The following is a 22,484-nucleotide window of genomic DNA, read 5'->3' as shown; positions in this document are numbered from 1 at the left end:
CAGGCATTATCCCTCCGCACGAGTGGAGTACCTAATGTGTAACACCCCGATAATTCTCTCTTTTCAAGGAAATACTTTTATATTAAACCTTAGAGAATTACCCAGGCATTATCGCCCGTGTGATAACGTATCGGCTTACTCAGAATTTTGCAGTGGAAAACAATTTTTTTAAAAACCAACTTTATTAAAACTTATTAAATAAATGACAAGTGTTTGAAACTAAAACACACCAACTTAAATACTAATATCTGAAATAACATGTTCCTACGAAAACAACTTAAACTACGCTAGATATATAAATAGTCTCTCCATTCCAGATTCCCAATGAGATGCATCTGCGAACCTGTAATGTCAATGCAATACTGACTCTGCTCACCAGAAGGATCATCACAGGATCAATAGGCAAAGCATGATCACACAACAAAAGCACGTAATCAGCAAAGCTGAGTACTACATATCAGACATAAATAATCCTAAACATGATACTACAAAATAACATGCATGGAAATAATAATATAAGCATATAATAATCTGCAAACAACTATTACTGAACTAAACTCTAAACATTATTTCTTTCTTTAAATGGAATAGTTATTGGACGAGTTGACTTATCTAAAAATATGAAATACGGGAGCTACCACATATTCCAAAAATGACCTGCGATATCGAGGAACCTTTGAACTAAAAGAGTGATGGTGATCAATCCATTTCTAGAAGAGCCCATGGCACGCTCACCATGTACTCCAACCCTTATGTCCAACTCTAGACGTGCACCAGTCTAAAGTCTATAACTTATTCTCGTTGCATTTACATTAATTACATCTTATTACTTGTGTTGACACAAACAGGCAAGTAACACATAACTAATAATCAAACAATCATAACAGAATTTCTTTTATCTTTGGATTAACAAATGATCACAACTTACAATCCAAGACTCCTTAATTCCTTTTTATCTTTACTAACTTACTTGTTGAACCTAGCCAACAATAAACTTTACCTTTATATAGGTATAACTTGTAACTTACCAAAAAGGTCCACAGTCCTTATAGATAATAAATAATACTCAAAGAATACATGTAATACATGATTCACTTTAAATTATATTAATTCGTACACGAATTAATAAATAAACTAACTTAACATGCTTGCATCAAACATTCCATACAAACATTTATAATCTGATAACATAATCACTTCTAGATCACATGTTGCACACAGGCATATAACATGTAAAATAAATTCCAACATTCACATATATGAACAAATAGGTTCCTATACATGATACTTATATTAAAATAGTCTTAACATGCTTCTAAACCACATAGCACGTAAATAATGTACGTACCTTGTATATACTAGCCTATAGGCCACTTTTAAGTCGTTAAAAGTCTCCTACAACGTAATCTCCAACTAGAAGATAAAGTAACGAAAAATAATAACTTGAACCACAAATTACAGCAGCTTTAAAACGATCAAAACCCCCTTAAAACACGTTTTAAAATCGTTTTTAGGTATCAAACTTACGTTATTTTTAATTCCAAGTATAGTACTACTATTCTAGCAATTAAAAATCCTCAAAAACTCCATAAATCATTCTTTTCTGAAATTACAGCACCTATAAAATTTAATAACCATCCTCAAAACATATATAACGTAATTAAAATTACGTACTAAATAAATCTCATACTTTATAATATATAACTTTAGTTTTTAGAAATTAAAAACCATAAAAACTCTTATTTTTATGATTAAAACTAAAAATAAACTCAACATAATAAATCTGAAATTTATTATAATAATAATCATGATGATCGAAAATATATGTGTATATAAAACAGTAATTTAATTAGCAAACATGATAAATAATAATAAAATAACATAAAAACTAGTCTTTTAATGGAATCTTAGGAAGGAAGAAAGAAAACAACCGACAACAATGGAGGCAAAACTGGCGCCGGCAGCACAACAGCAGCAAGGGGACCGGCGGCCAGAAATTTCGGTTCTTGAAAAGGTTTGTGACGTTTCTTGTTGAGCAAGAAACGTTACTTGAAGAAGAAGAAACGAACTTTGAGAGAAAAGAACATCAATGGCGCATGAAGAGAAGAGAGAAAAGTCGAAGAAGTTAGGAGAGAGAAAGTGACGTGAGAATTGAGAGAAAATAATGTGTAGGGTGAAATAATTTGAGTTTTTAGGATATTTATATAAAGGCTTTTCTTTATGGGCTTAGGAAAAGAGATTATGTTTAATGAAACTTGATGACTAATAAAATGGACTATTTAAGACTTTAGTCATCAAATGATTCTTTCCCTTTTTACGATCCCTTTTTGGATTTTCGATTCCATTAAACTTCCTTTTCAATATACTTTTAAAATTTAAAACTTTTATTAAAACACGCTTAATTAAAATATTTCTAATTTTATTAAGCTATGAAAAAAAAAATTCATTTGACTTTTAAAATAGTCAACCCTTTTTAAATAGTCAAATCATTTTTGCAAACTCATTTGGATTTAAATATAACTACATAAATACTTGAATATATTTATAAAAATTCTTTAAAATTGTGGGAGAAGAGAGAGAAGAGAGAAAGAGAGGGAGAGAGGAGGCGGTACGTAGTTGGTCCTGCTTTTATCATTCTCAAGTTTTATATGTCTGTATGGAAGATTGTTGCAAGCATATGGTTGGAAACTTTATTTTATTATTTCACATGGGGGAATTAATATATATATATATATATATATATATATGTATATGTATATAGGAATGGGATCTTGTGAAAACATACCTAAAGCTGAAAACTGAAAACAGAAGATCTGGGCCATTGAAATTAGATCTGATGGTTATGATCAAATTCATAAGATTTGGGGCAATAACATCATCTCCTCCAGGAGCCCCATTCTCTCTCTTCAAAACAGGACAGAAACCCCAACTTCAATTCAACAATTTTCATTCTTTCTCTTATGAGTTCTGACTACGAATTCATCAGACAGCAATTCAACAATGGAGAATATCCATTTTCTCTTTCCTCTCATCATTTATCTCTGAGTTACGGTGAAATTCTAATAGCTGAAAAAATGGAGAAACAAGAAGAGAGAGAATAAAATCAGCAAAATTGGAGGAAGATAACAACATCAAAATCTCTAGTCTCTTGTTTTCAGCCTCGATTTTTCTTAGATAATCGCGATTTCACTTCCATCCAACTCCTCGGCCTTTCTTCATTCTCTTCGCCGCGACGCCATGTCCAAGTTGATGCAGCTCGCCGCCGTTAACGTCGCCGTTCATGGTTTTTAAGTGCTGAAATTAACCATGATCAGGGATATTGTCATTTGTCTTATTGGGATTTCTGTATCTATTGGCTATGAACTAGTGATTTTGTTTTATTAGGAATTGTTTTGATATGGAAGATGAGCGCACAAAGCTGATTAATGGATTTCAGAAGCATACCACTGTTAATGGTGTTATTCTTTTGATCTCTTAGCTCAGATTTAGGTTCTATATCAAACAAAACAAAAATCTAGTGTAATTGCAAACGAACTTTTGGACTCTAATTGCTGGGCAAATGAGGGAGATGTTATGCAGTGTTATTTGTCAAATTACGTGATTGTTGTCGGTGATTTGATTTTTGACTTGTGAATTTTTGGTGGATTTTGGTGTAAATTTGTTGAAAACTTAAAAGTTTTTTATTAGTTTCCAAAGTATTGTTATTAGTTGCTGTTTTAAAGCTATTTGTTACCCCCTCTCACTAACATATATTTGGCGAAATTCATACAAAGTATTGTTATTAGTTGCCAAAGTATTGTGATTAGTTGCTGTTTTAAAGCTATTTGTTACCCCCTCTCACTAACATATATTTCAAGGTAAAAAGTTACCTTAAAAGTGGTAATAGTTACTCTTATAATAAATAAAGTTACCCTTGAAATATATAGAACTATCCTTAATATAATAAAGTTATCCCAAAACTGACAAAAGTTACCCTAAAAGTGTTAAAAGTTACCCTAAAGGGGTTAAAAGTTACTTTGTTTTTAGTTTTCAGCCTAAGAGTGGTTTTCAGCGGATCCTTCCCCTATGTATATATATATGTATATATATATATATATATGTGTGTGTGTGTGTGTGTGTGTGTGTATATATATATATATGTGTGTGTGTGTATATATATATGTGTATATGTATATATATATATATATATATATATATATATATATATATATATATATATATATATATATATTATATACACATATATATATATACATATATATATATATTGGTATGGATCATGATTGAATCGTGTTGTTTTTTTTTTTTTTTTATTTCACTACTCGTTGAGAACCGATAGCCTTATTTGGTAAGTTGATATTTTTATACTTTTGAAAGATAGTTTAGTTGTTGGCTAGGCTCAACAAATAAGAGGATAATATTGGGTTGTTAAGTTGTGTGGTCACTTATCTAATCCTAAGATAAAAATGAAAGTTGTAATTGTTTGATCATTGTACTATATGTGTTGCTTGTGAGTCATAACAATTAATAAATGGTAAATCATGTACAGTGAAACGTGAATAGCGATAACTTTAGACTTGTGTACGTCTAAAGTGTAGACTAGTAGAGAGTTGGAGTACACGGGTATAGCTTTACGGGTGTAATACCCCATATTTTTTAGTTTTTATTTAAATAATTAACGGTTATTTCACCAAATACCCCCGACAAATCAAGAAATTCACCATATACCCTCAATGTTTCAGAATTGCACCATATACTCTTGAGTTTCGAAAACTGTGCACCAGATACCCTTTTCCTAACTGCCGTTAACCTACCGTTAGATTTATTTATGATTTTACCAGCATTAACCCCTAATCCTAATTAAACTTAACCATAATCTAACACTAATCCTACCCCTAAACTCTCCCCCTTACCTTAACCCGACCCCTTGGCAGCCCCCACCCCCACCCCCTCCCCTCAAGTGAAAACAAGGAATGATTTTATCAATCATTTTTATATATAGAAGTTTTGTTATGCTTTTTGGAAAATTAAATTATTTTTACCAGGAAATGTTGATTGATTTTTATGAACTTTGAATGTTCAAAAAGTTGTTTATGAGGAAATGATATTTATTCATGACTTACAAGTCATATTATCATTATTATTTCCGCTTGATTAACATCAGCAGCTTCAAAGTCCACTTGTTGGCAATTATAGTTACCCCTTGATATAGCTCCGTGATGGGATATGACTAGCTGGGGGGTGCACACTTAGCAAAATAGAAGGGGAGACAAGAAGAGGAATTGTTTTCAAGATTATTTGTATCTAAGTTGTTTGAAAATAGTTTGTTCTTAAAAGGTTATTCTTGAATTATTATTCAAGTGTTTGGAAAGAGTTTGTTCTTAAAAGGTTATTCTTAAATTATTATTAAAGTGTTTGAAATTTATTTATTCTTAAAGAGTTATTCAATGAGGCATTTTGTCAAATACTTTGAGTGGATTACATCGTGTACATGACACGACTCCCACACGCTAATGTTAAACTAGGGGTGACGTTTTTCCAACCCAAACCGCACCGCACTTTTGTTGAAACCAACCCAAACTGAAGAGCACAAAACCGCTTTATGCGGTTTGGTTTGCAGTTTAACCATTTTTCTCTCCGCAACATTAATTTTGTAATCTAAGAGTAAAAAAAATTGTTCATAATATAAAAATTCCAAATAAATATGAAATTGCGTACATAATTAATAATTTATCAAAAGTTTCCAAGTTCATTACCTCAAAATTATTTTTCAGTTGTATATTAGAAATTTTTTTTTTAAAAAAATCATATAAAATTACGGTTTACAGTGCAGTTTCCGTTTACAAAAATTAAAACCCAACCCAAACTACAAACCGCAATTTGCTTAAAATCATAACTCAAACCGTAATTTGCTTAAAATCATAACCCAAACCACAATTTTAAAACCGCAAACCAACCCAAACCGTAAAAAAAAACGATTTAAATTACAATTTGAGTTACGGTTTGGTGCGGTCCAGACCGCCCTCTGAAGAGCCCTACGCTAAACACCTCAAATCACGAGCCTTCGCTTAGCTAAGGGGCCAAGAGGAGGAAGCACAAAGTCACGAACAAAAACAATTCGTACTCTCAAATTGAATGCTACTCAAACAATGGCAAAACTCCTAAGAAGTCTCCCTATCTTAACTCTCCGCCCCAATCTAAAACCTCCCCATTTCTTCCCCACAACTTCCACTGTAATCCCTTTCTCTATTTCCTTCATTAAAATCAACCTTCACCCACCTTCATCTTCTTCTTCACTTTCTAAGCGCACACACTGCAGTAGTACTGCTCCTGTTTCAGCTGTCTCACATGTTTCAGAGCAGCAAAACTCAATTCAACCAGCAAAAGATACAAACTTGGAGTGGGTCAAACGCACCGCCTTATGTGGGCAATTGGGTGAGGATGATGCGGGTAAACGGGTCACTCTCTGTGGGTGGGTTGCTCTTCACCGAGTTCATGGTAGCCTCACTTTTGTTAATCTTAGAGATCACTCTGGCATTATTCAGGTATCTTTCTTTTTCTTACACCCTACTATTTTATAGTACTGCCTATGTTCCTAAATAGAATTCCCATTTCTAATGTTGGCACTATTCATAAGTAAAGAAGAGCTTCCATTTCTTTTTCCAATTTATAAGAAAAAACATAGTCATGTGGGGTTTGTTTGATTCGTATCATTGCATACATTAGGAAAATCAAACTTCTATAATTTTTTTCTAATATGTAATTAAAGATATTAACGATACAAAACGTGTATTGGCAAACGTGCATTGGAGAAATGGGAAGTCTATTAAGGGAGGGAGGGAGGGAGTGTATCATATTTATATACCCCCCATTATTTATTGCCTTGTGCTAAACAAAGAAGCATAAGTTTTTTTTTGGTTTGTTGCAATTGTTTTGCTGTGTGGTGTGAATATGGTGGTTTGAGTTGCTCCTTTAAGTGGGTATGTTGGCTCCGACATGATGGCGAAGTGATACTCTTTCTAATCCCATTGAGCTATTCCTCCATTATCAGTTTGTTTTAGGATGCAATGTTTTGTAGGTGCAAGAGACTTATTGTATTAAGCTGATTGTGTGCTTCATGAAGCTTTTAATTCTGATGTCTGGTTAAATTGTAGTTATACTATTGGCTGTAATATAGTGTGTTATGGTCTTATGGACTTATAATCGATCCCACATACTCAGTGCGTTCTTCAATGTTTGTGGTTTTGGACCTTGTATATGTACAGAGGTAGATTATGAGATGGGAGGTTTAGATGTGACTTTGTGAGGGACCTTTGAAGCAAATTTTTTCTATTATTTTAAATTATAACTTTCTACCATGGAATTGCTCCTCTTTGTTGCTTACCCGTTTCATTTGGAACATGGAAAGCCAAGGGTCATTTAGAATTTTAGGGCAAGAGATGCCGCCTTGATGTTGTCTTTGGATAGGGTTTACACATAGGATATGCTCCAAAGCCATTTTGTTGGCTAACTTGCCAGACATCTGTTGTTTACTTGCTTTTTCTAAGATAGTAGTAAATCTCACTTGCCTGTTGATTTCGGAGCTACCTTACGTGTGAGTTTGCAACTTGCTGTTGATTTTTTTACCTTTTCTTGCTTCTTTATGGAAAGAGTTGCTTGATTTTTGTAGTCGTACCTAATTTGTTTATGCTTTGGTATGTAGAGAGGGTATAGATTTGCAATTCTCTACTTAGGTTCGTTGAGATAGACCAAAAGTGCTCTGCTGTACTAATTCACATGCTTTGGATTGTGGTTCACTAAAGGGATTAGTGTATTAGGTACACCTTTATGGAGGTTTTTAGAAAAAGTGTTGATTCGGATACCATAGTTTTCTTAGATTGAGGACTACTTGTCCTCCTACTCGTAATCCATTCCCCTCCCTTATAAAAGAGACATTGCATACTTCTAATGACTGTTATTACGCCAAGCTTGCATGTTTTTTATAGTAATTTTATTCAAAAATTGTTGGGAATCTTGTTTAGCTAGAAAAACCATTTGAAAACAAGCTTCATCGAGTTAGTCATTTCATTAATTTTTTTGGACTGTATTCTGCTTTAGATGAACTCAGTTTAGAATATAGATAGATGAAGACTTATGGTCTGTGAATGCCAAAACCTTCCTCTATCCCTTAAACCAATTTTTTAAATAGAGAGGAGATGCAAAAAGAAGAAGAAATTAGCATTTTGTCGAGAAATAATTTGAAAGCAACCTGTTTTCTTTCTTTTGATGTTTATAAAAATTGATTTATCCTACAATAATGATACTGGTTCATTTTGAGTAGATTACAACACTTCCCAGTGAATTCCCTGATGCACATGCTATGGTTAATGGCTTGAGGTTGGAGTATGTGATTGCTGCTGAAGGAGTAGTACGTTTAAGGCCAAGCGAGGCTGTCAATGAAACGATGAAAACTGGGATGGTGGAGGTATGTTATTTGCAGTTTGTGGCTTTGTTATCAATCTTGTGCCTAAAGGCTATGATCATCTTGAAATATAAGTTGTACTGAAAATCATAATTACTGAAGAACATGGTTTTCACTAGCCCTCACTCATCAGTTTGTTGGTTGCCCGAAAGGCTTGAACTATGACAAACTCTGAAAGGAAGTGCCTTTCAGCAGATCCTATAGCGTTGTTGAAAGATGATAGTAAATAGTGGTTTAGTGCTCGTAGAGCATATACACACGCTGAACAGACAGTACTGACATTTGCTTCAATTAATTTACTTTATTTACTTCTTTATTTGAATGCCATAAGATGTTTACATTTCAACTTTGAAATAGCATTAACTTTGAAATAGCATTTCATGCACTCAAATCTGGTGGTAAATGGCAGGTTGCTGTAGAGCAGGTTAAAGTTTTAAATTCTGTCAAGGTCAAATTGCCCTTTTTGGTTACTACTGGCGATGATGTGAAAGACTCTGCTAAGGAAGAGATACGTTTGAGGTAGCAATTTTGATTGATTTTATTGAGATAAGACGTATATTAAATGTGAAATCTTGATACTGCTCTGTTGTATTTTTACTTTCAATATTAGTGTGAGAGAAGTAGAACTTAATTCATTCTAAATGTGCATGCCGAATGTCCAACTATTACTTATCATGGAAATTGAATTCAAAGAGAGGGCCTTGTTAGGTGAACTCGATAATAATGATGTCAAAGAAAGCTACTTCTTCTTTCTTGATGTTCATCTTTTAGGCGCTCTTAGAAAGTTTGAGAAGAAATACCAAACAAAAATGAGGAAGAGACAGTTTGTGTTATTCTATAGTCTTCTAATGATATATAACCTATTTGATAGAGTTAGAGTAGATGGCTTGGATGCTGATCTATTTTAAGCACAAGCCTAGAGGTTACCTAAAATTTGAACTCACTTGTTGTAACTTGCTTTACCAGGCCAGCTAACATTTCCTTAATTATCTTCTGAGAGATAAACATACTGGAAGAATTACCTCTTTTCTTTGATCTCTTTGTTTGGTCAAGCTGATTAATTGATATTTTTACTTATACGTAGATACCGGTGCTTAGATTTGCGCCGCCCTCAAATAAGTTCAAACATAATGCTGCGACATAGAGTGTTGAAACTCATACGAAGATATCTGGAAGATGTACATGGCTTTGTGGAGGTGGGGTCTTGCTCTCACTGTTCAATTTATACCTTTTTATGTATATCGCTCTGTGTATCTTTGTCATTTTTCCTGATGCTTATCTTATATATAAGGCAGATTGAGACCCCAATGCTTTCTAGGTCTACCCCTGAGGGTGCTCGAGATTATTTAGTGCCTTCAAGAGTTCAGGTATTGGCTTGTTTTTTCTACGCCCTTTTATCTTTTAGAAATCCTTCTGGAGCAGTCTAGACTATAAACCACTCGCCAGGCATGGCTTGGAATGGTTAGATATGACATGCATTTTTCAAATTCTTAACTCATTTAAAATTAAAATTTGAGACGATGGTATCCTGTTGAAGCTTTTATAACATGTGTCATTGGATATACCTTGCTGCTACACCCCTTTGTCATTGTTTGGTATGTAAATATCAACAGGTGGCATATCCCTCACCCTCCCAATATCCCAACAAAAAAAGAAGTGCAAATGTGTATATTCTCTTGTGATATCTTAGATGTGACAAATGAAGGAGCAAATGTTTTGTTGAGCCATTTTGTCCAGTCCTTCAGTTGATCAATTTGTCTTTTGTAGCTTATACTCTACCATATATGTGTATGAAGCCAGGAATGTTTTATGCTTTACCCCAAAGTCCTCAGTTATTCAAGCAAATGCTAATGGTCTCGGGCTTTGATAGATATTATCAAGTAGCAAGGTAAATACAGTTCTTGACTGTCTCCATATCTGCATTTGTTACTGTCTCCCATATCTGCATTTGTTGCTTCTTTAATTTGTATAACCAAGGATCATTTTATGTGTTGTAGTCGATGGGCTCAACTTGTTTCCATCTCCTCCCAATTTGTTACTTTCCAAAGCCTGCCTCTCTCACCCTCCTCCAAGAAAATTGAAAGAACATGAGTTGCAGAAAAAAAGAGACCAACCAAACTAGAAGGTTGACTATTACTGAACAAGACAATGTTTTGAACAAACTTAGGAGACTTTTTTATCTGATTTCTCTTCCAGATGCTTTCGGGATGAGGATCTGAGAGCTGACAGACAACCGGAGTTCACCCAACTGGATATGGAATTGGCATTTACTCCTTTGGATGAAATGCTGAAGCTAAATGAAGATTTGATAAGGGAGGTGTGTATGTAAATATTCATAGTAATGTTTCTAGAGGCTGGTATCTCAATATATATTAAGAAATTGATGAAAAAGGTAATACCTTCTTGTTGATCAAACTAATAATTCTATTAAATTATTGTGCACGATTGCATCCTTTATTATATATGACTTGCAGTATCTTCTCTATCTATCCAAGCCATTTTATTGCTCTCGTTCTTTTCCTCACTTGTTACTTTTCTATCATTTGCACATGCTAAATTCTCAATTGGAGGGTCCTGAAAGCCATATCTGTCAAGCAATTTGTGTTCATCATATGCAGAAAGACTTTCCTTTCTTTTTCCCTCTCGAAATGTAGGCAACTTGATTATGCTAGTTATGCTTGGTATTTTATTGATACTTCTGTGCTGGTAAGCAGGATACAAGTTTCATGTTCTTTTGCTTTATACTTCCTCTGTTTCTTAGTAGATGCATCATATTTACTTTTTACACTATTTAGATATCAACTTAGACTATATATAATTACTAATATGTAAAGATAAATGTCATTGTTCTTGTTCCTACTGGGTTAGTCTCAATGTATATTTTCAAACATTATTTTTTTATAATATTTAATGATATATAATTGAAGATATTGATGGTCAAAGTTGTGTATTGGCAAGTGTGCACATTCAATATGATGCATCTATAAAGAAATAGAGGAAGTATCTAATGTGGGTTGTGCTTCAGATGTTGATGAGTTTATCTTTAATCTCAATTTCTCACGGTATTTGGTAGCTAAGCTGCTTGTTTATGCCTGTCAAAATTTCATGTCCAGATTCTCACAGTAGCTTGTAAGTTTTTTCTTGCAGTTGAAAATATTGTTTTTCCCTCTGTATAATCTAGCATGTATTTGTGTGATATCTTTTCGCAAATGCAAGTTTAGTTGGATGTGGAAAATTGTTACTATATGCTTTTACTTGCTTTGTCAACAACAATCAATATAATACATTCTTTAATGGCTTTGTCATATGATCTCTGTTTGGAAATTAAAACTTCGTAGAATGTATGAAAGCCATTATTGACTTCAGGTCTTTCGGGAGATTCAAGGTATTGAGCTTCCCAACCCTTTTCCCAGGCTTACGTATGCCGAAGCAATGGATCGATATGGGTCAGATAGACCGGATCTTCGTTTTGGTCTTGAGTTAAGAGATGTAAGTTTTTCTGCTCAGGTGGAATTCTATAGTTGTTCATCCACAAATATACTCTGGAAGTTACCTGCAAAAGAGATTGAGTTTAAACTTTTCTTTATGTAGGTCTCTGATATTTTTTCTGGGTCTACATTCAAAGTTTTTGGAGAAGCATTGGCTAATGGGGGTGTGATAAAGGCATTGTGCATACCCGCAGCTGCAAGTGTTTATTCTAACACAGCACTTAAAAAGGGTGTTTTGTTTAATGAAGCAATAAAATCTGGGGCGAAAGGTTTGCCCTTTCTTAAGGTCACAAGTGATGGTACGTAGGTTTGATTCCCTCCCAAGGTTAACTATATCTTCTGATCTAACAGTTTTGTGGCTCTTCAGGGGAGCTTGAAGGGATACCTGCTTTAGCATCAAGTTTGAATCAACAAAATAAAGAAAACCTGTTGAATCTCTGCTCTGCGAGATCTGGTGACCTTATCTTGTTTGCCGTGGGTTTGGAGAAGTCTGTGAACAAAACCCTTGATCGACTAAGGTTACACCTGGCGCATGAATTGGGTATGGTTGATCATGTAAGCCTACACCTTACACTTACTTGTAATGATTGGGGTTCTCTGTGATATTCAATTTGTATTAGTTTCTCACATTGTTTATGTCTCCACCTCAGTCCAAGCATTCAATTCTTTGGGTGACTGATTTCCCGATGTTCGAGTGGAACGACGATGAAAAGAGGCTTGAGGTTCGTTGCAGTATCAGATATTATTCCTCTTTTATAATGGGTCACTCACCAGTTGCGGCCTGTTGTCTAGTTTCCTTTTGATCTTTTTCAGCAACCAGAAGTCTAAAACAGAAATTAAAATTTCTCAAATTTGCATCTTATTACTTTCATGATGCCACACTATCTCAACAAAAGAATCAGAACTCTATAGCCTTTTTTAGCTAAGCTATTTCATAACCTGAATCCGTTTCGTAAATATCAAATATATTAAGGGTTGACCTTGCCGATATTCTACTTATTTTCTTGCTTTCCCGAGAAATATCGTATTATACTCTGCTGTTTGAGTATATTAGGCTCTATCTTACAACGATATGCTATTATGCTCTGGTAATACCACAGCTGCTAGTCTTATTCTACTGCATGGTTTTATAGGTGCATAAATTGTGAATATAATACTTGTTTGCAGGCTTTGCATCATCCATTCACTGCTCCAAACCCTGAAGACACAGAGGATTTATCCTCTGCTCGAGCTTTGGCATATGATATGGTTTACAATGGAGTAGAGGTACACTTCCTATTTTAATAATTTGTATACTCTCAAGCATCTTTACCAGTGATAAGAGAAAATTTCCTTTCCAGATTGGTGGAGGAAGTTTAAGAATATATAAGCGCGAGGTGCAAGAAAAGGTTTTGGAAATTGTGGGCGTCTCACCGGAACAGGTTAATGTCTTCCTATGTATAAAAAATAGATTGATTGAACAAGTTAATGTCTCCCTAAGTATTTGAAATAAGTCGATTGAACTACCAATGTCTCCAAATCCTGAAGACATGAGCCTTTGTCATGCTTAAATATTAATATCAAGAATGTATCACATTTCCCATTGTCCACAGGCTGAAGCAAAATTCGGCTATCTTTTGGAGGCTTTGGACATGGGTGCTCCTCCACATGGTATGTATAACAACCTTGAATGTGTGCATAGTTAACTCTTGGTTCAGACTTCAGCTCTATTGAGTGAAGCTGAATTCTGTGTTTGGCTTCTCCAAAAAACTTCTTATTGCTGGTTATAAGGCGCCACTTCAAGCGTTCTACCATGGTGTTTTGTAGTTTTGTTGTTAATGTAGGCTACTTAGTATTTGAGTGGTGCTAGTATAAAGTATTTGGTGATCTATCTTATATAAATACAGGAGGCATAGCCTATGGCGTGGACAGACTAGTAATGCTGTTGGCTGGAGCAAATTCCATCAGAGATGTGATTGCTTTTCCAAAGACATCCACTGCTCAGTGTGCCCTTACGCGAGCGCCATCTGAGGTAGATCCCCAGCAGCTCAGAGACCTCTTCATAGCAAAATTATAACTAGCTAGTACCCGATCCCATTTTTGTTTTTTGAAACGGAGCATGTACATCTTACATTGGAGATATTAGTCTGACTTGTTCTTTCAATTTTTCGGTTTTGTCTTCCTTCTTTTCCCCCTTTTTCTTTGGGGAAGAGATAGACAAGCCTCAAACCAACATGGCTATAAGTAGGTATTTCTTACTATCAATCTTTAGCAAAAGGATTGAGGTTGGTTGGTGAGGGACATAAAACTTATATTTTACGTTAATTCCGAATGCAGGTAATAAATTATAGTTTTTGGGATGTCTTGCATCAATTTCACCATGATGTTCATAATAATCCTTTCTTTTCTACCCAAAGCTGTTCATAAAATGATATCTCATTGGCATGAGAATTGAGATATACAGTGCTAGTAAATGAGTCACAATTTACGTACATATGAATTCCATGATAAATCAATCTCACATAACAATTAGCCACATAAAAGAATACTGCCAATATCATCAGCTTATCACCAAGACAACAAATACAGCTGCCAACTGTACTAAATTACACGTATACATGCAGTACCCTGTGGGTTGTGCTCTAAAAAATCCAAGATATATACAAAAATCCAAAGAGAATGTTATGGGAAAATTTTCTACACAACTAACCAAACATTGCGTCACCAGATTAAGGGGGGCAGGGGGTAATTCACTAGTACATTTTGTTTCTTTTGGAAAGTTCGTGTGACAGGACATCTTACATTACTTGGAGAACAAGTAATCATCGTCACATCATAATCTCTACAAATGCACAACACTTAAGGCAATGGGCGACAGAGAAAGGGGTCCTTGAATGCTCGGTAAACCAAGTTTAGCATACGACACTACATTGGCAGTCTTTTGGTTGTGAGAAGGCGAGAGCACAAAATTTCCAACATTGCATCAATCAAGCCCCAAGCTTGAGTAAGGTTCAAATCCGACCTGAAAAATCAAGGGTGGCGAGCAAAGGCATATTATATTTTGTAAGATAAGCTATCCAAAAATGGCCAACATAGGTCATTGAGGGAAACATAGAAAGTTGAAGCTCTAGTAAATAGTAAGGATATCTTTTGTAATTCGTGTAATCCATTGTTACATAAAAAATACAATTGTGATGGTTAATTCATGGATTGTCCATAAAGTATCAACCTTGAAGTATACAGGGCACTATAACATAATAATTACGTGTAAAAAAATAATGAATATATTGTGCTACTGCTATTTATGAGAAATATACAATAATTTATTGAAATATACTACTCACAGAACAGTCATCATGAACGCGCCAAATAGTCTCGCCCAAAAGGTTTGCGACTGACAAAACTGTAAGCTGAGGAAAGTAATTTTTCTCCAAGATCGGAATCGTATTTGTGATGATTACTTCTTGAAACAAACCACTGGATAACCTCTCAATTGCAGGGGGACTGCAAATACATGAAAGTAACAAAGAGCCATAAGGGTCTCAATTAACAGCAGCCAAGTATAGAAATCCAAATCATTTGTCATGACAAGAGTCAATAGTCATAATTATAGCTTACCACTTAGTAACATAGATTTAGTCATCTAATGGATATCAAAGACGGAAATCAGAGAACATTGTACAGTTCATCTTCAGTCGTTGAAAAGTAAATAAATTCGGGATGATTTTATTTTTAAAATTCATGCAGCAATCGAACATCTTCCTGGTATGAGCTTATGTTCATTGAAGCCATTCACTAATTCATAGTTGCAAGTTACTTGGAACAAACTTGTAATTTTGAAGCGATCAATGGTTAGGGACTTAGGGCATTAGGCTACCTCCAAAGGCCAATGTAGAGGTTACCACTTACAAGTGAGTGATTATGTGAAATGATTCTTCCGAATGCTATTAGTAAAGTATACAAAGATACACTTGTTCGGAAATGTATAAGCTGCTAATAGTTGCCAATGTATTTACCTGAAGACAGCATGCGTACTACATGCATAGACTTCCCTTGCTCCTTCTTGGTGCAAGAGAGCAGCTCCTTTAGCAATTGTACCTACAAGTCAACAGCTTGAGAAAAGAACTATCCAAACTCTAACACCAGCTTCTATCATTATTGTGGGTTAGATCTGAGCATATTTTATTAGTGGATTTGAACATAAAAATATATCAGACACTGAAAAGAGATTGATAGAAGCTGGTCCATATGAGCTCCAAAAAGATATATCTTGATAAGAGAGAAGGCCAACAAAAATTGCAAGTCAATACGACTTCCAAATGAAATTCTATCCCCACCTTCTCGCTTACAAAAACAAAACAAAAAAAATAAACCGCAAGTTCTGTCAAAGATTTCAGACGTGCATAGAATATGCAAGAAAGATTTTCAGAACCATCTAGACAAATGGAAGTCATCAAAAGCATACCCATTCTAGTAAGCAATTTCTATTACGCATGTACTTTAAGCATTAGATAAAGCATCCTGCTTACATATTTCTTGGCCACAAAACACGACAGGTCTCCCAGTTTACAAGAAGTACAAATTTAGAATTTTCAAAAAGTATACAACTAACCAGCTGTGTCAATCATATCATCCACCATAACTGCTACTTTACCCTTGACATCACCAATCAAATTCATTACCTGGAAAAGTAGATGCTTCATTCAGAGAATCAACGGAAGTAACAAATTGCACTATCACTATTCATTGCATTAGTTAAGCTATTAGTCCTCTCAAAAGTCCAACTGCAAAAGAATATCAGGTTTAAATTGCCCCTGTAAAGCAAGCAAGTCATTCATCTTGTGTCCGGTTTTAATTGCCCCCTCTCCCAGCACTGATATTCTCTCCCGAGATTCAAATGCACCATTAGAGCCACAAAATTTACCTCTGCAACATTGTGTCCATGACGCCTCTTGTCCACTATGGCAAGTGGTGCATCGGATAACTTCTTTGCAAAAGCACGAGCTCTGGCGACTCCACCAACATCTGGTGAAACAACAACAAGATCATCCGAACAAATGGTCTTGCTTGCCAAGTAGTCAAGAATCACAGGCTGGTAAAGCAAAAATAGAGAAGCAATTAGTGTCTAAAGCGTTCTCTGACGGCTCAGATATTTCTTTGTTTTAAGCTTTCTATTTTTCCATTTTTTGGGAGGATGGGGTGGGGGTGGAGCAGCAGGCACTATAATTATGTATTTCGTAATAATCAAAATGTTGAAACTCCCTCCATCCCAGATTTTAACTTCCCACTTTCCTTTCTCGGATGTCCCCAAGAAATCTTCCAATTTCCTTTTCCAATATGAGACGAATTTGAGTAATACTATCTCTGTTTTTAATAGTTGTACCATATTCTCTTTAGGGGTGTTTTGAATTGATTGTACTATTTCGTTCTGGGAAAAGATTATCTTATCACATATGATTTGTTTAGTATTTTCATCATACCTTTATATAATTACCATTAATAAGAGTGTCATTTACTTTAGGTACAACTACTCCCTCCATCCCTTAAAGATTGTTCCTTTATTAAGAGTTGAGGTGAGTGGGTAGGAGAAAAAATAGAGAGAGATTGTGGGGATCATGCCACCTATATAGGAAATGGGACAATCTTTTGAAGACAAACTAAAAGAGGAAACTAGGGCAATATTTCAGAATCAGAGGGGGTATCAAAAATACGAAGGAAGTATCAATAAACAAAGAACATTAATTTTTTTTTAAAACTCATATAATTTGGGACCTGCCTTCGTGGAACAGCTGGTAATAGACAAACCTTTGGACCAATCACCACTCCACTTCCCTCATGTGCCCCAGGAAGAGAAAAACTAAAAAAGGAACCCACACATTGAGAGGCTCATACATCTTACCTGACCATATACATGATCCACGGGTATATCAAAATATCCCATTGACTGTCCAGAATGAAGATCACAAGCAAGAACTCGGTTGGCACCGGCCTCTGTTATCAGGTTGGCAACAAGTTTGGCTGCTATAGATTCACGTCCTTGTGTCTAAAACAACAAAAAGTAGACATATCATGTAATGCGGATAGTTTCCTGTAAAGATATCCTCATTCATCTGATAAGCATAAGCTTTACTCATTTCTCCCCCAGCTAAAAAGGGGAAGCAGGAAACTTTTTTCCAAAAAAATCTTCCTCTAGCCAAGAGGAACATGGGATATAAAGTAAAATGATTGACAAGTGACACTTTGACATTAACCCAAGTAGAAATAAGGATGAAAGTGCAGACCAGAAACTAATTGTGGCAACATCAGTTTTGACCCAAGTTTCATGATAGATTAATTGGACATTAAACTTAATACTGATATATGAAATGGTCTAATGTCAAACCAGTAGTTCCAGGTACAATGCTGCTCTTAGATTCTTCACTAAAAGAGTTCCCCTTTCCTCTAGAAGGTTAGAAGAACTTGACAAAAACTTCTCAGCTTTTAACCGATAATGCTCTTATAGATAAGTAAACCAGGATGTATTTCATATTGGCAACAGTGGACCGTCCAGTATGTTAAAACTTTAAAAGTTACTGAAACTAATACTCATCAGATTTGGCAGCTTACCTTTCGATCAGCTCTTGCGTATCCAAAATAAGGAATAACTGCAGTGATATTTTTGGCTGATGCTCTCCGGCAAGCATCAATCATTATTAAAAGTTCCATAAGGTTCTCATTTGCAGGTGGACATGTGGGTTGGACAAGAAAAACATCACAACCTCTGACACTCTCTTGCAACTGAACATAAATCTCACCATCAGCAAAACGTTTGATCTTTATCTTCCCAAGCTGGAGACCCATGTAACATGCAATTTCCTGTTGGGCACAATACTCCATCATCAATATCTTTCAATAAATCACTACAGCCATAAATTTTCTTTTACTAAAAAATGATACTATATAGGAAGCAACTGAATATACACATATAAACAGAAAGGAAAGATAAGATATTCCCAGTTTCTGACAATAATAACGCTGGTCTTGGTCCTGTTGGACACACTAGACATCATCGGTTAGCAGCCACAAACAGTACGGATTTGGTGAAGGGAGATATTAAGCCTTACCTTGAGCAATCTAGACCAGCAGACTAGGCCTCATTACTTCAGCAAAAGTTTGGTAAGTTCCTCTAGCAAGTTGAGCTTAGAAATTAGCACTTACAACAACTTTTCGCAGTAGACTAGTGCACAGACAAGTATGTTGTGGAGATGTTTGGTAAGTAATAAGTTCCTCTAGCAAATTGTGCTTAGAAAATAGTTGCAATAATCTGAAAAAATGGAAGTATATTGATGAATGAAATCCTTGGGAGATGAAAAAAAATAACCGTTGCTTCGATCATAGGTCTCTCATTCCTTTGAATCGAGCTAACCTTTATAATGGCTTGTGTTGGTAAATAAGAAGATGTCGTGAAAAAAAGTGATTTTTCGCAGAGTTGCAGCCTTCACCTAGAGATATGTATGGTAGAAACTTATGAATTAGAGGTCGTATGAGAGGCAGCATTGCAGCAATTAGATGAGTTATTAAGAATTTACATGATGCTGCTAAAGGACCCCAAGGGATCTAAGGTTGTCATGAAGCTTTTCATCTATCCTACTCCACGCTACTCCCCTTTCTTCTATTAAATAAATACAAGGCCCTCAAGGAAAGGGAGAGATGGGAATCAACTATCTCTCATTGTTCTCCAGAAACTAATCGTGTTTCTCCAATTAATAATCACCACACTATGGTGTAACTTTCATCTCAAAAATTGGTACTAATGCACAACTTTTGACCATTAATATCATCAAAATTGATATTCAAAAAATACACATCCACACGAATCTAACAAAATCTCACATGTTTCTATTTATCATATGTATAAATTACGAAGCTCGTAACTTTGACCACATGAACAGTATCCACATAGTTCTTCATTGTAAACGGAGGAAGTAACAAAGACATCAAACCTAACAATATATTATTGGCCATATATTCATGATACTATTCAGCATCATAATTCATGGACAGTCCAAATTAAAGCAGCAATACTCCCTCATTTTTTTTCATTCTTCCTACTTTAACTATACGCGTTTGCAAATACACTTTTTTTATCTTAAATATCTTCCATTACATATTAATAAAAATTACAACAATTAAATATTAACAAAGTAGTCATTGAGACTAATCCAACAATATCTTCCATTACATATTAGTAAGAATTATAACAATTAAATATCAACAAAATAGTCATTGAGACTAATCAAACAAGACCCACGTGACTATATTTTTTCTTAACATATCGAAAATAATTTAGAACATTCTCTCTAATTATGAGCAGTGTTAAAGATTCAACTAGAAAGAACAAAAAGAAATACACAGGGAGAATTTTACTACAAATTAAAGCACAAAACTTGCAAGGGTGTGTGTGATCAAATTACCTGAGCAAGAGCAGGATTGGCGGTACCTGAGAAAATCCGAAGACGGGTATCATTCCGATTGATAGAACTTTCCAAATTCTTAGAAGTCAGAAAAGATGGGAATGATTGCTCCATTCCAATTAAACCAGAATTGGAAGAGGGAGGTTTCCCATTTTCTAACACCTTCAATTGCTCAGCTAAATTACATTTCTACAAAGTTATCAAATTATCAATCCAAAGTTAAAACTCAACCAAGAAAATAATAATTTAAAATCAAGAAATGCAAGATTATAGTCCATTGAAAATAAAAAGGAAAGCTTACAATGGGATTTCTGACAGGAAGTTTGCGAGGAGAGAGATTAAGAAAAGGGTTGGAAGGGGTAACAGAGAACTGGGTGAAGTTAGTAGGACTTGGGCATCGAAGTGAAGACGCCATTTTTGTTTAGAGAGGAGAGAGAAAGTAAAGTGTGTCTGAAAGAGATATAGAGTAGGGTTTGGTGGCAAATCAGGTATAGTTTTCTCGGGACAAAAAATACTGCTACATTTTTATATGCACAATTATTTATATAATGTTATTTTCAAGTTTTTAGAAAGCATTTTTTAATACATTTAATGTAAAATAATGAGAAGAAGTGAAAAAGTATTATTTTCGGGAGAGAGAGAAACAAGTAGTATAATAGTAATACTTTATGATGGACTAAGCATTTTTTAATACATTTATGATGTAAAATTACTATGCTACAAAGTGAAAATTTAATCATGATAAACTAATGTTAGAAAAAGTCGCTATATTTAAAAAAAAAAAAATCAGTCACCATAGTAGATATTAAATGTACAATATAACTTTAAGATTTTATAAAATACCATACGAAAAAAAAGGACCATTATGTTAAATAAGTGGTTTTGGTCTGACCATGTCCATGCAAGACTAGATAGGAAGAAATTTTCTGAAACAATATAAGAAAGGTCGCCCACTTGCGCCACCCCTAATTTTTAACAAATAAGTTATATTTTTTTCATATATAGGAGTCAGCAGTGGAACTATATATGAGAAGCAAAAATTTCCCTTTAAAAAATAAAATTGAGAAGTAAAAAACTTGAATAGACTCAATACACAATAACTTAACGTGCACCAATTACTATATGATTTTTTAAAAATATAATAGTTTCTATTTGATACAATATTATGTATCTGATATAGAAGTAATAGTTTTTATTTGATACTCCCTCCATTCTATTTTGTTCTACTTATTTACAATCTTGACACGGTTTACAATTGAAGAGAATCCTCTAAATTATTTTCAATATATGATAAAGAAAAATATAATCATGAAGGGTATTGTTTGATTCGTCTCAATGAGTACTTTATTAATATTTAATCATTATAATTTTTATTGATACACAATGAAAGATATTTAAGGTCAAAGACGTGCATCGGCAAACGTGGAAGTCAAAATAGAAAAAAAACAAAAGAGAACGGAGAGGATATAATCACCCTTTGTATAAAAGTAGTTTTTTTTTATAATATAGCCAATTTAGATTCATAAAAAACTATTATAAACCAAATCCATCCAAGAATTGCAGAGAGAAACGAAAAAAAAAATATTATGATAAGAAAATTAAAGTTTACAATTTTGATTTATTTGATAAAGGTATCCAAAATTAAATCATTTTAATCTATACTAATATTATTAAAAGATGTATCTAAACAAGGGAGGTGCCACATGGCGCTTCCCTTAGAGCTTTAACTTCATGTAATCCATGTACAATATAAAAAAGTAGAAAATGTGTATACCCGTGATCACAAACATATATACTAAGGGGGCGTTTGGTTAGGGGTATTCTGGAAAGGGTAAGGGAATCAAGTAAGTTGATTTGACTCCCTTACTTGTTGTTTGTTTGCTCAATTTAATGAATCCCTTTACCCACCCCTTACCCCCAAAGTCTTCTACTCTCACTCCCCTCACCCCCCAAGGTTTCACTTACCCTTTCTTGATTCATCATTGACCATATCTTTGACCACCCAACCACCACCACCACCACTTGACCACCTAACCACCTAACCCAACCACTATTACCACCCAACCCCTCCACCTGCCCACCAATCGGCACCAGAACTGTCCA

General features: G+C 34.6%; 2 protein-coding genes across 4 annotated transcripts; one reads left to right on the top strand and one right to left on the bottom strand.

The window, feature by feature from the left end:
• The first annotated feature begins 6,078 nt into the window (after window positions 1-6,078).
• On the top strand, window positions 6,079-14,288 carry LOC104905204 (aspartate--tRNA ligase, chloroplastic/mitochondrial). Its single transcript, XM_010693660.3, has 15 exons — window positions 6,079-6,545; window positions 8,321-8,464; window positions 8,871-8,980; window positions 9,546-9,657; window positions 9,757-9,828; window positions 10,258-10,349; window positions 10,658-10,778; window positions 11,828-11,950; window positions 12,053-12,248; window positions 12,317-12,504; window positions 12,600-12,671; window positions 13,117-13,215; window positions 13,290-13,370; window positions 13,542-13,599; window positions 13,836-14,288. Exons 1-15 carry the CDS (start codon window positions 6,150-6,152, stop codon window positions 14,003-14,005), a joined length of 2,034 nt encoding a protein of 677 aa, XP_010691962.1. The 5' UTR covers window positions 6,079-6,149; the 3' UTR covers window positions 14,006-14,288.
• A 140-nt stretch (window positions 14,289-14,428) lies between these two features.
• LOC104905206 (ribose-phosphate pyrophosphokinase 1) lies at window positions 14,429-20,895 on the bottom strand. 3 transcript variants are annotated; one of them, XM_010693662.4, is made up of 9 exons: window positions 20,683-20,893; window positions 20,382-20,570; window positions 18,535-18,783; window positions 17,828-17,971; window positions 16,853-17,020; window positions 16,541-16,610; window positions 15,945-16,026; window positions 15,273-15,432; window positions 14,429-14,950 (listed from the first exon to the last, which is right to left on the bottom strand). In XM_010693662.4, the coding sequence occupies exons 1-9, from the start codon at window positions 20,794-20,796 to the stop codon at window positions 14,912-14,914; spliced, it is 1,215 nt and encodes a 404-aa protein (XP_010691964.1). In that variant the 5' UTR covers window positions 20,797-20,893; the 3' UTR covers window positions 14,429-14,911. The 3 variants fall into 3 exon arrangements, 2 of the variants coding, with proteins under 2 accessions (XP_010691964.1, XP_057250846.1); XR_008969287.1 differs by lacking the exon at window positions 16,541-16,610 and having other exon boundaries at window positions 20,683-20,894; XM_057394863.1 differs by lacking the exons at window positions 14,429-14,950; window positions 16,541-16,610 and having other exon boundaries at window positions 15,060-15,432; window positions 20,683-20,895.
• Between the last annotated feature and the right edge of the window lie 1,589 nt (window positions 20,896-22,484).

The sequence above is a fragment of the Beta vulgaris genome, chromosome 1 (genome assembly GCF_026745355.1).
Source record: "Beta vulgaris subsp. vulgaris cultivar EL10 chromosome 1, EL10.2, whole genome shotgun sequence".
NCBI classification, from domain to species: domain Eukaryota; kingdom Viridiplantae; phylum Streptophyta; class Magnoliopsida; order Caryophyllales; family Amaranthaceae; genus Beta; species Beta vulgaris.
Note: the sequence above shows the minus strand (reverse complement) of the source record. Positions and strands in the feature narration are given on the sequence as shown.

Excerpts from the sequence above, each read along its gene's own strand:
- LOC104905204 (XM_010693660.3), top strand. The coding sequence starts at position 6,150 with ATGGCAAAACTCCTAAGAAGTCTCCCTATCTTAACTCTCCGCCCCAAT. Across the intron at positions 8,465-8,870 it reads TGAAAACTGGGATGGTGGAG|GTTGCTGTAGAGCAGGTTAA; the intron begins GTATGTTATTTG and ends GGTAAATGGCAG. Across the intron at positions 9,658-9,756 it reads ATGTACATGGCTTTGTGGAG|ATTGAGACCCCAATGCTTTC; the intron begins GTGGGGTCTTGC and ends TATATAAGGCAG.
- LOC104905206 (XM_010693662.4), bottom strand. The coding sequence starts at position 20,796 with ATGGCGTCTTCACTTCGATGCCCAAGTCCTACTAACTTCACCCAGTTC. Across the intron at positions 18,784-20,381 it reads CCAATCCTGCTCTTGCTCAG|GAAATTGCATGTTACATGGG; the intron begins GTAATTTGATCA and ends TGTGCCCAACAG. Across the intron at positions 17,972-18,534 it reads ACGCAAGAGCTGATCGAAAG|ACACAAGGACGTGAATCTAT; the intron begins GTAAGCTGCCAA and ends TTGTTGTTTTAG.